This window comes from Brassica rapa, chromosome A06, assembly GCF_000309985.2.
Source record: "Brassica rapa cultivar Chiifu-401-42 chromosome A06, CAAS_Brap_v3.01, whole genome shotgun sequence".
In the NCBI taxonomy this organism is placed as follows: domain Eukaryota; kingdom Viridiplantae; phylum Streptophyta; class Magnoliopsida; order Brassicales; family Brassicaceae; genus Brassica; species Brassica rapa.
This window is the reverse complement of record NC_024800.2, coordinates 16,559,613-16,576,820: the sequence shown is the minus strand read 5'-3', so window position 1 is coordinate 16,576,820 and position 17,208 is coordinate 16,559,613. Positions and strand designations below refer to the sequence as shown.

Sequence of the window (17,208 nt, the reverse complement as noted above, 5' to 3'; positions counted from 1 at the left end):
GATAACAATACAAAATATACAGAAATTATCTTTTAAAAAAATTATATTTACAGATTTTAGATAATTCTTACTATTATTAATATTAACTAATTATCTATTCAAATCAATTAAAATTTCGTTTTTATTTTTTAATTTATTTATATGTTTTATTCATTAAGGGTATAAACGATATTAATCACTCTAACTTTTAACGTGAGAGCTCGATTCCAAAAATTTACTTCGCAAATAATAGTATAGATATAAGAAAATTCATTTGCGGTGAATTTTAGATAGCATTATTGTTTCTGTTCTCACAAAAGAATTGTTGTAGTTTCTCAACAATTTCCGTTGACTTCTCTCGCGGACTTTATGAGTAAGATTCGTTTTGGTCTTTGTAAAAGATAACTAACTACAGTAGAATGTAAAACACCTCCTATAAAACTGGACCATGCTCAACGCACTTCTTATCCATCCTTCGAAACGAAAGAGAAAAAGATTATTATCAAAAACTGTTTATGGTATTCCACACAAATAAATTTAAACTAATATGGAGGATTCGTCTGCTCTTAGCCCAATCTCTCTTCTCACCATTGCCACCTTCTTGTTCATTCTCAATCTCATGATGATGATCCAAGACTTCTCTTCATATTTTCCCTATCCTCTACAGCTCTTCTTCTCTAATGCATACATTCTCTTTGCATCAACAAAAGACATGAAGATAAATATGATCGAGCTCCCAATCATTAAGAAAGTTTTCGTACCAAGTCGAGTAGATAACAACAAGATGTCGGTGGAAGAAGTCAAGGTGATGATCGATGACTCGGAAGTCTTATATGAACGTTTGATAGAAGAAGGGGAAGAATACTTACTCGAGAAGACTGAAATGACGGGTAAGGAGATAGTGAAGAAGGCGTTTAGACTGTTTGATGAGAATCAAGATGGGTTTATAGATGAAAACGAGTTGAAACATGTTTTTTGTTTATTAGGATACGACGAGTGTACAAAGATGGAGTGTAGGAAAATGGTTAAGGTTTTTGATGAGAATAGAGATGGGAAAATTGATTTTGATGAGTTTGTGAAGCTCATAGATAAGAGTTTCCCTTGAAACAGACCGAAACAAAATTTAATTTTATGTTCAAACTAATTGATGATGACACGTCTAGTATACTTTCCTTTTTCTTTTTGTCGTCGTCTAATAACGTTGTACTTGCCCATTTCTTTTGATTTACACTTCATAAAAAGTTATAATTACGAATAGACAACATGCAGTAACGTAAATTAACTTGGAAGAATAAATAGCGGAATTTATATTCGTTATGACTTTGTGTAGTGGTGTCCAGTTTGGTTTTGGATGCCGTCTAATTTGTCCTTTTCTCAGAATAAAATAATATTTAATCTCTAATATATGTAACCAATTTAAACGGTTCACAGTTTACAGATTTATAGCAATAGGTTATAAATATTAAGTGTGAACTCGCGACAAGATTTATAACATGTTACTTTATAATATAAAGTGTGAACTCACCACAACAGAAAAAGAAAACCATGCGAGTATGATTCAATTTTAACGGTTTATTCTTTACAGTTTCTCATTGGCAGCACCGGCCCAGTATAAGATACTGCCTAAAAGCAGAGTAAAAATTTCTGCCCATGACAGGACTCGAACCTGACAAAATCCTTGATTTGAAGCATCTAAACCATTGTTTCTACAAGACGATTTTCAGTAATTGATGCTCCTAAAACTACTAAAATACTAGGTGATTTTCCTATGATTTAAATATACACAAAAAAATAATAGTAATAAAACAAAATAATTTACTATTATTTTGTTTCTTTTACTTAGAATTTTAAATTGTTTTATAATTTATATGAATTAAATTGAACATTTTCTACTATTTTAGTTATACATGCATTTTGGATTATATATAGTTTGGTTAGTAGTTATTTGATTATACTGGATTATGTATATTCCTTTGAATATCTATTCTTTTGAATTGAACTATAAAATATTAGTTCTAAGTACATTAATTTTATTAAATTTGTTAGTTTCATATGGCTCGGTTATTTTAGATTTTGTATTATTTTTTGTACAAATTTATAGTATTTGGTATATGTTGTTTTCTTTTAAACAAATAGAAAATATAAACTAAAATTCTTTCATATTAGATCTACACAAACAATATAGCAGATAATCTTTTGAAATATAATGCAAATATATAATTTTCCAAACAATTAATTTATAATAAATTATTTTTAATTATAATTTATATGTATGCAGTGAGGTAAGAGGCATGCACCAATCCGACATATAGCTAAATGGTGGGACGACTATGACAGCTTGTACTACAATGCCTGGCATGCGTTACCATTGAACCCATGCGTTTTGTCGATAGGGAAGTCGTGAAGAAGCTAGGCCTTCATTCTGACTTGAAGGAGATGTTTAGAGAGTTGGGCATGGGCACTATGGATACTAAGTCATAGGATCTCTACCCTGATTTAGTCAGACAGTTCATGGCCACGGTTCAAATCATTTACGTCAACGAGAGGGTCAAGAGGTCAAACGAAGGTACTTTGACTTTCTTGATCAGGGGTATTAGACTTCTGTAACATTTACGGGTCCCATAACCATGTGTAAGTACTACAACTGAACCTCTTATTTGGAAGAATAAAGTTATTCAGTGAGAAATTTGAGTGATATCATCCGCACTTATCTACTTTTATTTACTATGTTTTACTCTGAGACTATCTATTATGTTGTTATCAACGTGTATTTCTTAAACTTAGATTTTAGGTTTAATTGGCGCAACCGGGAGCTTGGCCTATTGTCTTAATTGAAACTGAGATGATCTAATCAACTAGTCACATACGAGAGTTGGTCTAGGTGGTTAGAGAACATATCAAACCTGTTCGCTAAAGCTTACTTAGAAGTAGTATCGATCAACACTCCCCGTGGATTCACATATGAGAGTTGGAATCCTAGGTTTAAGCATTAGAAAATCTTCGCAGCGAGAGTTGATTGATTAAAACTTGTGTCTGAGTTCAAGAATGGTTCTATAATAAATCTCTGGTAATCTATTTAGTTTGCCTTCCTATTGTACCTGAGATTTCACCACATTATAGTTTCCCCTCATCGTCGTAACTTACACACTATTGTTTAATTCTCAATTTACTGCATTTTATTTTTTACTGTTCTAGCTTTATTTCGAAAACAACGCATCTATTGTGTAATCTTAGAGTTTATGTGGATTCGATCCTTAAGTGCTACAACTGAACCTCTTATTTAAGAGAGTAGCATAAGGTTAATTTGAGCATATTAGATAGCTACCTTTTCATAATTGAAGTAGATATAATCAATCTGATTATCTAATATGGATCTCGGATTTCAACTATCGTATGTTAATCGCAAGAAAGTGTCGATCGATGATTCGTTAAGAACATCGATCGATACACCTTTTAAAATATCGATCGACAGAGCTGTTGCTGCGTCGATCGATGCTTCTTCCAGAAAACTTTACGGACATGTTTGATTTATATTCTATAACTCACTAGATCAACTCTCGTCTCTATCTAGTCAGTTAGATCATACTAGTTTATTTTCAGGTATTGGGTCAAGCAATAGCTTGATCTCAATTAATCCTAAAATCTAAGTTTAAAAGATGATCAATTTTAAACTTAGCTTTAAGAACAACTAGATGAAGAACTATGTTTTTAAACACCCTAGCAACAGTTTAATTCAGTATTACATGTATCAACCTATTGAGAACCCTAAACCTAACAGCAAGAACTACTCAGACATATTCATAAAGCACATAGTTATGATGGTCTGTATAATACTCAATAGATAAATAAAACAGAACAAAGTAAGAAACAAAGGGAGTTTAAGATCTTCCCTCTCTCAAGGTGTACAGATCTCTCTCTCCAATCCTAAGCTCTCTCTCTAGAATAGTATGAAGCATAGCCGTCAACAATGGCTTAGAGACAATAAAATAGGGTTTCAGGTCATCCAGGGTATATTAGTAATATGTGGTGACTTCTGGGCCTAAATTAGTCACAAAACAGGCTTGGCCGGTTTTCTGGGATCACTGTCGACCGATACCAATGATGTTTCATCGATCGACAGTCCTTCATCTCCTCGACAGCTTCCTCTCGCAAGGCAGACTGACCACTCTTCAGTAAAATTGGCATAACGTCTGCTACAGGATGCTGATTGACCTCAAACCGGTGGAATTGGAAAGCTAACTCAAAGCTCTATCATTTGTCAAAAGATGGGCTGAATCTAACGGTGGGAAGGGCTCCATATATAGCTACACATCTGATACGTCTTTGCAGTTATGCACCTCAAAAGGCTCCAAAATCACCATATTTCTCTAGAACGTACCTGAACCTGTAAATACTCTAAATAGACTCTATATAGTAGTAAATATATATTAAAATACTTATATACCATGGCTGATAACTTAGCAAATCATATCCGACATTCCCCTCTACCAACCTCATTTCTTAACATAAATAAAAGTGAAGGCTTTACCTTGGGAGTATCGATCACAGGATGCAAGAATTTTCAAACAAGCATCTGGACATGCAGGTACACATTAGTTCCTATCCTCTTTCTCTACTAATTTTCTCTCTCAGTCAAGGTCTGCTTATATTTGCAAGATCATTGACCAAGATTGGATAGACTTCCATGAATCAAGACTTAATGGTGGTTGCCACCATGTCCTGTTCACTTCTTTTTGACATATATCCTAGGATTATTTGTGAAGCAAGCCTTAATGGTTGTAGCCACCAAGTCTTGTTCTAATCTTTTACCTATAGAATTCATATGAAGCAAGCCTTAATGGTTGTAGCCACCAATTCATGTTCGAATTCCTTCCTAAACAAATCTCTATATATATATATATATATATATATATATTATTTTTTTCGAAAATAGAAAGAGAGAGGATGATAAATCTATCTACACAAGGCTTTACCTTCCAGACTTGTTTGAAGAATCCGATCCCATGTATACCAAGCCCCAAGACAAGCACTTGTGTCAGGTTTAGTGTTGGAGGTCAGCTATGGTTCCTTTAAACAATCTCAGTAAGTGTAACATAGTTGACATGTTAATCCACTTTAGTATCTTTAGTGCTATCTGCAATCAATAAGTCTAGAATGGTGCTAAATAGTGGTTAGATAACAAGCAAAAATATAATAAGTTCATAATCTCCTTCTTGACTCAATAAAAACTTCTTTTTTTGAAAATATGATTTTAAAAAATTCATGAATAAACTAATGTCAGTGAGTACCTCCTCCAAACTTAAATTTCACTGTTCCCAGTGATATTCAGTCGAAGATTGGTTGGTTAGAGAATGAATAAGAAGTACTAAGTTGGATGTTAGACAATAGAAAAGAATGTGTGTACCCCTCTGTCTCGAGTGTCGATCAATATACACAACAATGTATCGATCGATATAAGCGCAACACCGTCGATCGACGTAAGTACCTCTTCGTCGATCCATAGCGCAAAAACAGAAGATTTATGTGCTAGCCGAAGCATATCAAGTTGTCTATCTCATCATAAAATCAGTATCATTCAGCTATGTTAGCTCTGTTAGACAATCCAAACACATGCAAGGTTAGCAAAATAGATAAATTCCAGTCATAACATAGAATAATAAGTTCGAAAGAAAATCTTAATAGTACGAATATAAAAGAAAACATAAGTATATAGGGATAGAAATATGAGGACTAGTCCTCATCAGTGGTGTCGTCGCTGGAGATGCCTCTGCGCTGGCGTGATGGTCCTGCTGCCAACGGTGAGCAGGCTCACACACTTCTCCTGCTCGAACCAGTGAGAGCATCGACTACGATGCGCTGGAAATCTCTCTCAGGGCGTGTAGACATGTATGGCATAGGTGGGAATGGTGGGAGTGCGGCCTCGGGCTGATGTGACTGAGGTCCTCCAGGTCGCTGGACCGTGTAACGGCGTGGCATGATCGCTGGGGTTCGGAGGAGGCGTGGGTCAGGGCGGAACTGAATGCTGGCAAGGCCATGCTCGAAATCCGTGAGTGTACAAAGTGGCAGCCTCACCAAGTGTGTGCCACTCTCATCCCTGAAGCACCAGTCGCGGTCTTCCTTGAGCTGGGTGCTCGTGAGATGTGCTGCATCCATGTAGACGATCCGGTCATCCATCTCAGCATCGTCTAATGGAACTCCTCAATGTATGAAAATCGGGGTAACTAGGCTCCCGACCGTCTCCTTCTTCTTTCCCTTTGACTGGAACGACTTCATCTTGAGCTTGACCAGATTCTCAGCAAAGACGGCTCCAATGTTGGGCCACACGTCGTCTGAGGGCTCCTCGATATCCTCCATGTGAACCAAACTCCTCACCGCGTAATAGACCAATGTGAGCCCCTTCATCCGAACCTTACTAGGTTCCATCTTGCACAACCGAGTGTTGGGAAGGACCTTCATGAAGTAGTGCAGAGTCGGGTGACGGATGTCCGTCTGAAGAGTCTTGGCGGATTCGAAGAAGACAGTGGCTATGTGTCCCCAAAATGTCGAGATCCCTACAAAATCGGGTACGACGGCGTGCTGACGCTCGTTCTCGAACCCATATATAGTGCAGAGGGTCGAGAGAGGGACTCTGTAGCGGATGCCGCGAATGAAAAAGGTCAAGACACCCTCGTTAGCTCCCTTTGCCCTCTCGTGGGCATAGTAGACGTTCACCGTGGCCATGAACTGACGGACTAACTCCAGGTAGAGAACCTGTGGGTAAGTGGCCATGTTCCCCATACCCAGCTCCGCGAACAAGTCCTTGAGGTCGGATTTGATGCCCAAAGCCCGGATTACGTCTGGATCGACGAATCGCGTTGGCTCGATGCAGACTTTCAGCAACTCATTGTAGAATATGTTGTCATAGTCATCCCAAGTGTCCTCGATCGCACGTTTTCTACATTTCGAGCTCTTCGCCACTTTGTGTGTTTCCTCGAAGTGGTCAAAGAGCGTAATAGGTTCGTCTTCGCGCTCGCGTGGCCAAGGGTCCTGGTCGCGGCCGGTGGTGGTAGCGGAGCTGTGCTACTGCCACCTACGTCAAACCTCCGCTTCGTCCTCCTTTCATACATCTGCAACTAAACACCATAAACGAAAATAGGAATTCAGTTCGGTTTGATGGTTTGGTGCAATATCGATCGACGTTATCTGGTCGATGTCGATCGATATTCGTTTGTGACAATCGAACAATGAAAGTTGTGTATCATCGGTTGATTTCACCTTCGCGGAAACCTGCAAAAACCCATTGATGCAATTCGATTTGCATGGCACATATAATCGGTTGAATCAATCCGTAATCCCTATTCTATCACTCTTTGAGCATAAATTGATCTATAAGGGCCCGAAAATCCCGGTTCTAGCTCATTCTCCATTTCAACCCTAGCAAGAACAAAAATTTAGAAATTTTTATTTTCATACCATGATGATGCGTGAGTTAAGCGATCTAAGCGAATAGGGGGTTTGAGAATCAAGTGGATTGAGCGAAGGAATCGTCGGATTTGGCCAAAAAACGGGAGAGAAAAGAGATGGGAATGTTTTCGTAGGGTTTTCGGGTATGTGTGAATGTCGACTTAAGTGTCAACTTAATATGAGTCCGCGTCTGTTCATTTAATATCGATCGATGACGGATGGTCTTCGTCGATCGACAAACGTTATGTTTTCCGCAGAAGTTTTTTTTTTCTTAAAATTCTATAAATTCGAAAACTGAAAATGGGTTGCCTTCCATTCAGCGCTTATTTCAAGTCCTTAGCTTGACTCGATGTTCGATTTTTCTAATTATCAGGAAGGGGGTCTAATTTTATAGGCCCTATATTTGGCGGTTTAGCCCAATAGTGTTTTACTCGTTGGCCATTTACCGTGAATTCGTCTCCTTTATTATTTATTAGCGTAATGGCTCCATAAGGATTTACGTTCACAACAGTGAAAGGACCTGACCAACGAGATTGGAGTTTTCTGGGAAACAGCGTTAGCAAAGAGTTATATAGCAGCAACTGATCATTGGGTTCAAATTGTCTGGAAATGATTTTTTTTTATCATGATATGCTCTCGTTTTTTCTTTGTATATCTTTGAACTCTCATAGGCTAAATGTCTAATCTCATTCAGTTCGTTGAGCTGTACGAATCTCCTTTCGGCAGCTGGTTTGATGTCGAAATTTAATAATTTAATAGCCCATGCTGCTTTGTGTTCCAGCTCAACCGGTAAGTGACATGATTTTCCATATAGCTGGTGAAATGGGGTGGTTCCTAAAGGAGTGTTGAAGGCAGTCAGTCCGATAAGCCCAGAGTGCATTGTCCAACTTTCTAGACCAATCTTTTCTAGATGTTCCAACAGTCTTTTCTAAGATTTCTTTGATCTGTCGATTTGAGACTTCTACCTGCCCCCTCGTTTGTGGGTGGTAGGGTGTAGCAACTCTATGGTGCATTCTGTTCTTACGGAGTAATCCTTCAAAAAATTTGTTAATGAAATGGGATCCACCGTCACTTATGACTATTCGGAGAATTCCAAATCTCGGGAAGATAATGTTTTGAAAAGTTTGATAACTACGGATGCATCGTTTGTTGGGGAAGCTACCGCCTCGACCCATTTTGACACATAATCAACCCGTAAGAAGAAGGGAAAGGACCCATGAAATCTATTCCCCAACAGTCGAATACTTCTACTTCTAGAATAGATTTTTGTTCCATTTCATGTCTTTTACTGATTTTTCCCTTCGTTGACATCTGTCGCATTGTGCTATGAATACATGAGCATCACAGAACATAGTTGGCCACCAAAATCCTGCCTGAAGAATTTTTGATACCGTTTTAAAGGTTGCAAAATGTCCAGCGATGCAGCGTCTATACATCCCGTCAGAGCAGTGTTTGTAGAGATATGGTTCGTCCCAATAATATCTTCTAACTTCTCTCAAAAACATCTTCCTTGTATAACCTCTCAACTCTTTGGGTTCTATGTCAGCAGCTAGATAGTTCACTATATCAGCGTACCAAGGTCTGGTCTTTGAACCTTTCCCGATTGCGTGCACTTCCCGATGCAGACTTTCGTCTACGGGGAAATCATTGTGAGGGTGCAGCTTCTTATACGCAACATTTACTTTTACATCGAGGGTGAGGGTTATGGGATTTATTCCTTTATTTGGATCATCTGGAGTATCGATCGACATAGCTTTGTCGATTGCATCGTTGTCGTCAATCGACATTTCCTTAAAAGTGAGACATACATTTCCGATGAATGAATCCGTCTGGTAAACGTTTTCTGTTGGCAAGAAATCATCGATAGGAACGTCATCTTCTATTCGTATTCGGGAAAGATGATCTTCAACCCTATTTTCTACTCCTCTTTTATCTTTAATCTCAATATCGGATTCTTGGAGTAGAAGGGTCCATCGCAGGAGTCGTGGTTTCGCATCTTTCTTTTGCATTAAATATTTGATCCCAGCGTGGTCAGTATGAACGATGATGCGCGATCCAACCAGGTATTGGCGGAACTTTTCAAATGCATAAACTACAGCAAGCAATTCTTTTTATGTTGTTGCGTAATTCCTTTGTGCCTCGTCGAGTGTTCGACTGGCGTAGTAAACTGCATGTAGTTTTTTGTCTTTCCTTTGGCCTAGAACTGCACCTACAACGAAATCGCTCGCATCGCACATAATTTCAAAAGGAAGATTCCAGTCAGGTGCTTGTACAGTGGGGACAGTTATCAGGGCTTTCTTTATCTCCTCATAAGATTTTACGCATTCTGGTGTGAAGTCGAATTTCACTTCTTTACAGAGGAGGGAGGTGAGAGGTCTAGCGATTTTACTAAAATCTTGTATGAACCTCCTGTAGAATCTGGCATGCCAGAGAAAACTTCTCACATCTTTTACGTTTGTGGGTGCAGGCAGGCTGGTCATCAACTCAATCTTTGCCCGATCTACTTCTATACCAGCAGTGGACACTTTTTGTCCTAGGACGATTCCATCGTTAACCATAAAGTGGCATTTTTCCCAATTTAGAACGAGGTTCTTTTCTTCACATATTGCAGAAACTTAACATAGGTTATCGAGACAGTTTTTGAAACTGGATCCATACACATAGAAATCGTCAATAAAAACTTCCATGAAGTCCTTAATCATGTCTGTGAAGATTGACATCATGCAACGTTGGAAAGTGGCGGGAGCATTACAAAGACCAAAAGGCATTCTGCGGTAAGCGAATGTTTCATAAGTGCATGTAACAGTTGTCTTTTCTGGATCGTCAAGGTGTATAGGGATTTTGAAAAATCCGAAGTAATCGTCAACAAAACAATAATAGTGGTGATTTGCCAATCTTTCTAACATTTGTTCAATGAAATGTAAAGGGAAGTGATCTTTCCTTGTGGCAGCATTCAACTTCCTATAGTCGATACACATCTAAAGTAAAAGTTCCCGGACAACGAAGCTCCAATCGCATCCGCGGGACGATCCACTTCCTCACAATCGCCAGGAAACTCGGTCGTGGTCTCTTCGGTATCGGGAGAAACCAGGATGGGATCCCAGAATCCCTGGATCCTCCCATCGATCGGAGGAATGAGCGCCTCAGCGTGAGCAAGGTCTTTCATGCCGTCCTTCATTACCCTCATCTCCTTCTCGAAAACGTAGTCGTCCGCCTGCGTCTTCCAAAGACTCCCGACTGAACTGCGATACTCACGGTAATCGCCCACCAAAGGGTAAGCGTCCTTGAGGTTCCCGTACTCGATCTGGAACTGAGAGGCACGATTCTTCATCGCCTCGACGATCTCCCTCTTGCCCTTCCGTTCCTCCTTACGAACGGCCCTCGCATGATCACGAGCGAGTTGCGCATCTCGCTCCAACATCTCGCCTTGCATGCGAGCAAGGTCCCTCTCCGCTTTCTCCGCTTTAAAGCGATAGACCATGGCCTTTCTATAGCTCGCCTCAAGGGCCGAGCCAAGCAAGTTCAGACCTTGCGGAACCAATTAACACGTTTTAAGCGGGAAAAGAAGTAGATAAGACAATCGCCAAAATTCTTGAAAACTAACACCGTTGATGATATGAGACCCTTCCGCGATGACTTTCGGCCTTCCTGATTCATTCGTAGGTGGTGGAGCATCGAAACCCGATGGTAGATCGGCAAAAAAATCATCAAAGTCCAAAATAGGGATCTCGCTCGTGCCGCTTTCATCGCCGTAAGCAAGGTCCGGATCCCATCTTGGAAGCATAGAATCATCCACTGAAAACTCTATGTCACCAAGGTCAATATCTTTCCCCTTCAAAGAGTTCAACCCCGTCGTAACCGTGGGAGCAGCGTCGGGACCTTGGTCATCAGGCTCGGAGTCGCTTCCTGTTTCCACGCCCGAAGCAAGACCGGGATGCGAAAACCTCAACGCCTTTCAAACTCTCTTCGGTGTAAAGGAAGTCCAAAAAACGGACCGTTCCTATCCCTCACTGCGATTATATCCTCAGGAAACAGAGCAAGCAGATTAATGAAGGGACGATCGTTCGGCAACCTCCGGAACAATGGGATACAATTCTCTTCGACAGACGCAGCGTCTATACGAACAAAGAAGAAAAACCTCTTCCATGAGTTGAAGTTGGAAAGAAACCCTTTGACCACTGACATGAAGTTCCGAGGGACCAGCCTATACTTGTCCGTATTCCGGACGATCTGCAACCTGAAAAGCGCTTCAAAGTGGTCGACGGTAAGGGAGAGACCATGCTCGTAGCTCAAAATCAGGACTCCGACGAGGTGCTGGATGCTAAGGGGGTTCAGTTGACTTATCGCCACCTCAAAACAATCCAACACACGGACGATAATTTCGGAAATCGGGAACCACAAGCGGCAGCGCACTACGAATGCTTTGTAACAAGTAAAGTAACCCTCCGGGGGAATACTAGCGTGCTCTCCTTGACGAGGAACCCGGAATTCCATCGTATCCGGAATTTGGTAGAACGACTGCATGATCCGAAGAAACTCGCTAGTGCTCCTACTTGGTGCACCTTCTTCGACCAAACGATGGTTCATAACCGGGAACGACTTCTCATTGGGAGGTGTAATCGAACCATAACTCGCAACCCACCATACCTCGTTCTCAGCCGTGTCTACTGAATGAGGCACGAATTCAATCTTCGGCACTAAGAGCTCCTCGCAAACATTCGCGGACGAGGATCCTTTCTTCGAACTCCTCTTCTTACTTGACATTTCGTATTTTTAAATGGAATCAAGAAGAAAAGGATGGAGAGAAAGAGAAACTCTTTCAAGAAAGCTCCTTATAAGAATAAGCAAGTGAAAAGATTATGAAGAAGTTACTTCCCTTCTTATAGGCATGAGAAATTACTATTTACCTGCGGACTTTTGGACATGAACTTCACTCAAATACGCCAATCTCGCCTGAACTCACCATACCGCACGCTAGAATCTCATCGGGAACCCGCGATTCTACCGGGCTGGGGGCTAACTGTTGGGGTCAAAAACGGTTACGACAAAGTTAATATCCAAACCTCCGCAAAAACAAGTGTGAATCTCTTTCCGCGACAGATTATACAATGATCTCGAGGAAGAACCTTGTTCGAGTCCCGGTTGTATCAAACACAAGCTGTCCCAAGGTAACCGAAACATATCTAAACCAGCCACGGATAGGCTCGAGTGTGACGATCGGAGCACGGACAAGCCAAGCTCAGTCGCTACGTAGCGACCAAGCTCGAGCCAAGCTCGTAGCGACCGATTGCGCGCCCCGCTCGGTCGCTAAGCCAAGACGGCTTAAGGGCAGAAGGGGAAAAGCGTAAACCGACCTAGGAGCGAGTATATAAGGAGTCCAAGGCGAGAGGCATAGAGAGGACTTTTTGACAGCATACTTAGCACTTAGAGAAATTAGGCAACTTTCCGTTTTTGTTATTTCGAGCTGCGACTCAATTAGGTTTAGCCGTCTTAGGGTTGCTAGAACTAGGAATCTCGCCGACAGCTCTCGAGCTCAGGCTTATACCTTGTTGAAAATGCTCATACGCAAATTTGGAATAAGACTTCTCTTTGCTCTCTTTTTACGATTTCTTATACTTTATCGTTGCTATCTCGTGTTCTGATTGCTTGGCGTGTGGTATTAGCAGATATCCGGGACCTCTGGGAAACTAGGGTTCTCCTACTTTCCTAATTTAAACGGAAATCGACAGTGCGAATTTCAGTTCCCACAGCCATCTACATGTCCATCCATTCACTCTATGCATCAGCTTATCTTTTAGAAAAGCAAAAAGTTTGCACTTGGAGCCACTTATATCCTTCGAGATCCCTAGGTAAGTACCCATTCCACCTTCGTTTTGAATTCCCAGTGCATCTTTAATCTCTTGTCTACTTGTTGCATTAATTCGCTTACCAAAGAGTAAGGACGATTTATCAAAGTTAATACATTGGCATGATGCTTTACATACTTCCTGACTACTTTTATTACTTCTTCACATTCACGGGGCTTTGCCTTATAGAAGAAAAGGCTATCATCAGCAAAAAGAAAGTGGGACATCGACGGACACGAGCGTGTAACACGCATCCCCGTTATCTTCCCTTAGCTCTCTGCATGATTGAGAAAGCTAGCGAGCGCTTCCGTGCATAGAATAAAAATGAAAGGAGACAAAAGATCACCTTGGCGTAGGCCTCTCTACCAGTAACAATATTTCTTCTTGGCTATCCATTCATGAGTAACTTATATTTCACCGACGTAATACTCCGCATTATCCAAGTAATCCATGTTTCTAAAAAACCCATCTTACGCATGACAACTTCAATAAACGACCATTCCATCCTGTCATATGCTTTGCTCATGTCCGTCTTAATGGCCTTCCTTTTACTACGTCCACTTGGTTTAGTTCTCAAAGCGTGAAATATCTCTTGAGCAATCATAATGTTGTATAAAATTTGTCTTCCAGCAACAAAGATTGACTGGATTTCTGATATCAAGCCTGGAAACACTTTTTTTAATCTCTGGCATAAGACCTTAGAGATTATCTTGTAGCTGACGTTGCACAAACTAATGAGCCTAAATTGAACCATTTCAAGAGGCTTTGTTGTTTTTCGGATGAGACATATATTCGTACCATTCAGTCCATTCGCCACCGTCCCGTAAAAAAAAAAAAGTAAAAAATCACTTCTTATGGTGGTAAATGACTAGGTTTATAAAGAAACGGCCACGGGTTCGATACTTCGATTTCTTTGATGTTAACAAAATGTAATTATGATATTACCCTCGTTTTCTTCCTCTAAAAATCCTTAAACCAGCCGCCATTAACGATTCATTCGAAAATAAATCTAACAGCATTAATTAGTAATAATCATCAAACTAGATCAACACCCGTAAGACAAATTAAAAAATATATTTAATATTTAATTGAAATATTAAATATATGGATTTTTATATAACATAATCTAACCATTGTGAAATCATATATGGAAGAATATGTTTTTAATTTGTATAATTTTTTGTTTTTAATTTGCAAATAAAAATATATAAATTGGAGTTAAAAAGAAAACATTTAAATAGTTGTAAACAGTTTTATAACTTATGGGACTAAACACATGAAAATAGTTACTCCACCTATTACAAATCTTTGAATTATGATAACTTCACTTGTATATGTATAGAATCAAACGCCTATATGAAAACTATAGACACCAAACTATATAGGGGAAATATAGGGAAAAACTGTAACTAAAGTTAACGATAGTGGACCATTAGTTTGTCAAAGGTCCGTTTGTATAATAAGATGACCTTATACAGACAATCTATAACCTTTTTGGTTTAAAAAGAAAAAAATATTAGAGATTATAAATAGAAAAGAGAAATAGGAATTCGTCCATCTCAGATTTCTAATCTAAATTTTTTAGAAAAAATAGTTTCTACGTAGATGAATTTTACACTAATTCTCATCTCATAATTTTGTTTTCATTCTTATCTCTAATTATTACATTCCTTATATTTTTATTATGTTTGAACTCAAAATACCTAAATTCCAGAGTACAAAATCGCATATCTAATGTATTAATATTACGGAAATAATATTAATTATATGAACATATTTCATTTCCAATAGTAAACAGAGTTAATCGAAAAATTAATTGTAAACATAATCATTAAGCTATTATTGGTAACTTATAAATCTGATTTTCAATTTCAAATACGATATTAAATGTTTCACCAAATGCATATAGTCAGCTCCCTCATTTAATCCGGTAACTATAGTCATTTCAGTAATCCATAACATATTATACATCTACATATGGCATATATTGTAATTTTCTAGTAGAGGTTGGTCTATTAAAAAAGACCCATAAAGAAGCATGTAATAATGACATCTCATCAATAATTGTAAACTTGTGAATATAATACTAAACAAACTAGGATAAGATCCGCGCCTTGCGCGGGATTAAGTTATTATTTTTATTATATTTTGGAGAATGAAACAATAGTTTTGCTTCATTTGGATTACGGGTGTTCAATCCGAATATCGGATTGGTTTCGGTTCGGTTCTGTTTTTTCGGTATTTGGTTAGTAAAATATAACTACTATTCTAAATCCATATTTACTTTGACTTTAGTCTTTCACATACTTTTGAAAGATTTCAACTGGACGACTAAATTGATCAGCCAATTTTATTGCTTTAAATCATTAGTGTTTATATATATATATATTATTTAGTTTGAATATTTATTAAATAAAAATTCATATGCGTTATATTTTATGATCATTTGTAACTTATTATAACAAAAAAATAATCTATTGATCACAAAATTTTCAGAGTGGGAATATTCAAATTTCTAATAATATATAGACGTTTTGAAAAATTCAAATATAACATATAAGAAAAAATATAAATGTTTTTATTATATATTTAATGTGATTTTTTAATATCTTTCAATAATATAAAATTAAAAAAAAAGAACTAAGATACCAAAATTGTTATCAAATATTTATTATTCATAATAATTAATTTTCATATATACGTTAATCATATTAGGTAATTTCGTAGCTTCTAATTAAGGAAAGTGCAAAAAAAATTTTGGTAGATTATTTATCAATTCGATAGTTAGTTTAATAAAAAAATATAATGTAAGTCAAGATGGACCAACCTATTTTTCTAAGAATAGTATATTTTATATAGTCATTTATTAAATGAGAATTTATAATCATACAGTTCTATGATCATTCATATCATTTTATAACTGAATATTTAAATCATCGATAACAAAATTTTCAATGTGAAATCTTTAATAAGTTTATAATTTATAAATGTTTTTGAAAATTCATTGAAAGTTTTAATATTAAAATATTTATGTAATCTTATGGTATATAGTATAATATATATATATATGTTTTATTATTAAATGATATTTTTTACTCATATGGTTTTAAAATAATGTGTATCTTCTTATAATATTAAATAAAAGTTCATATTAATACAATTTTATGATCATTTGTAACTTATTATGACAAAAAAATAATCTATTGATCACAAAATTTTCAGAGTGGGGATCTTCAAATTTCTAATAATTTATAGACGTTTTGAAAAATTCAAAATATAACATATAAGAAAAATTATAAATGTTTTTATTATATATTTAATGTGATTTTTAAAGATATTTTAATAATATAAAATTAAAAAAAGAACTAAGATACAAAAATTGTTATCAAATATTTATTATTCATTATAATTAATTTTCACATATACGTTAATCATTTTAGGTAATTTCGTAGCTTTTATTTAAGGAAAGTGCAAAACATTTTTTGGTACGTTATTTATCAATTCGATAGTTAATTTAATAAAAAGTGTAATATAAGTTAAGATGGACCAACCTATTTTTCTAGGAATAGTATATTTTGTATAGTTATTTATTAAATAAGAATTTATAATCATACGGTTCTATGATCGTTCATATCGTTTTATAACAAAATATTTAAATCATCGATAACAAAATTTTCAATCTGAAATCTTTAATAAGTTTATAATTTATAAATGTTCTTGAAAATTCATTGAAAGTTTTAATATTAAAATATTTATGTAATCTTATGGTATATAGTGTTTAATATATATATATATATATATATATATATATTTATTTTATTATTAAATGATATTTTTTACTCATATGGTTTTAAAATCATGTGTATCTTCTTATAATAAAAATGTTAAACCATTGATCATTAATTTTTAACATAATAATTTTAATAGTTTTAGTCATTTA

At 37.0% G+C, this 17,208-nt stretch overlaps 1 protein-coding gene across 1 annotated transcript; it reads left to right on the top strand.

The window, feature by feature from the left end:
* The first annotated feature begins 124 nt into the window (after positions 1–124).
* Positions 125–1,770, top strand: LOC103873582 (probable calcium-binding protein CML47). The gene has a single exon (XM_009151985.3). It carries the CDS (start codon positions 527–529, stop codon positions 1,082–1,084), a length of 558 nt encoding a protein of 185 aa, XP_009150233.1. The 5' UTR covers positions 125–526; the 3' UTR covers positions 1,085–1,770.
* The last annotated feature ends 15,438 nt before the right edge of the window (positions 1,771–17,208 follow it).

What these genes read in the sequence shown, in the direction of transcription:
- LOC103873582 (XM_009151985.3), top strand. Translation starts at nt 527, where the DNA reads ATGGAGGATTCGTCTGCTCTTAGCCCAATCTCTCTTCTCACCATTGCC.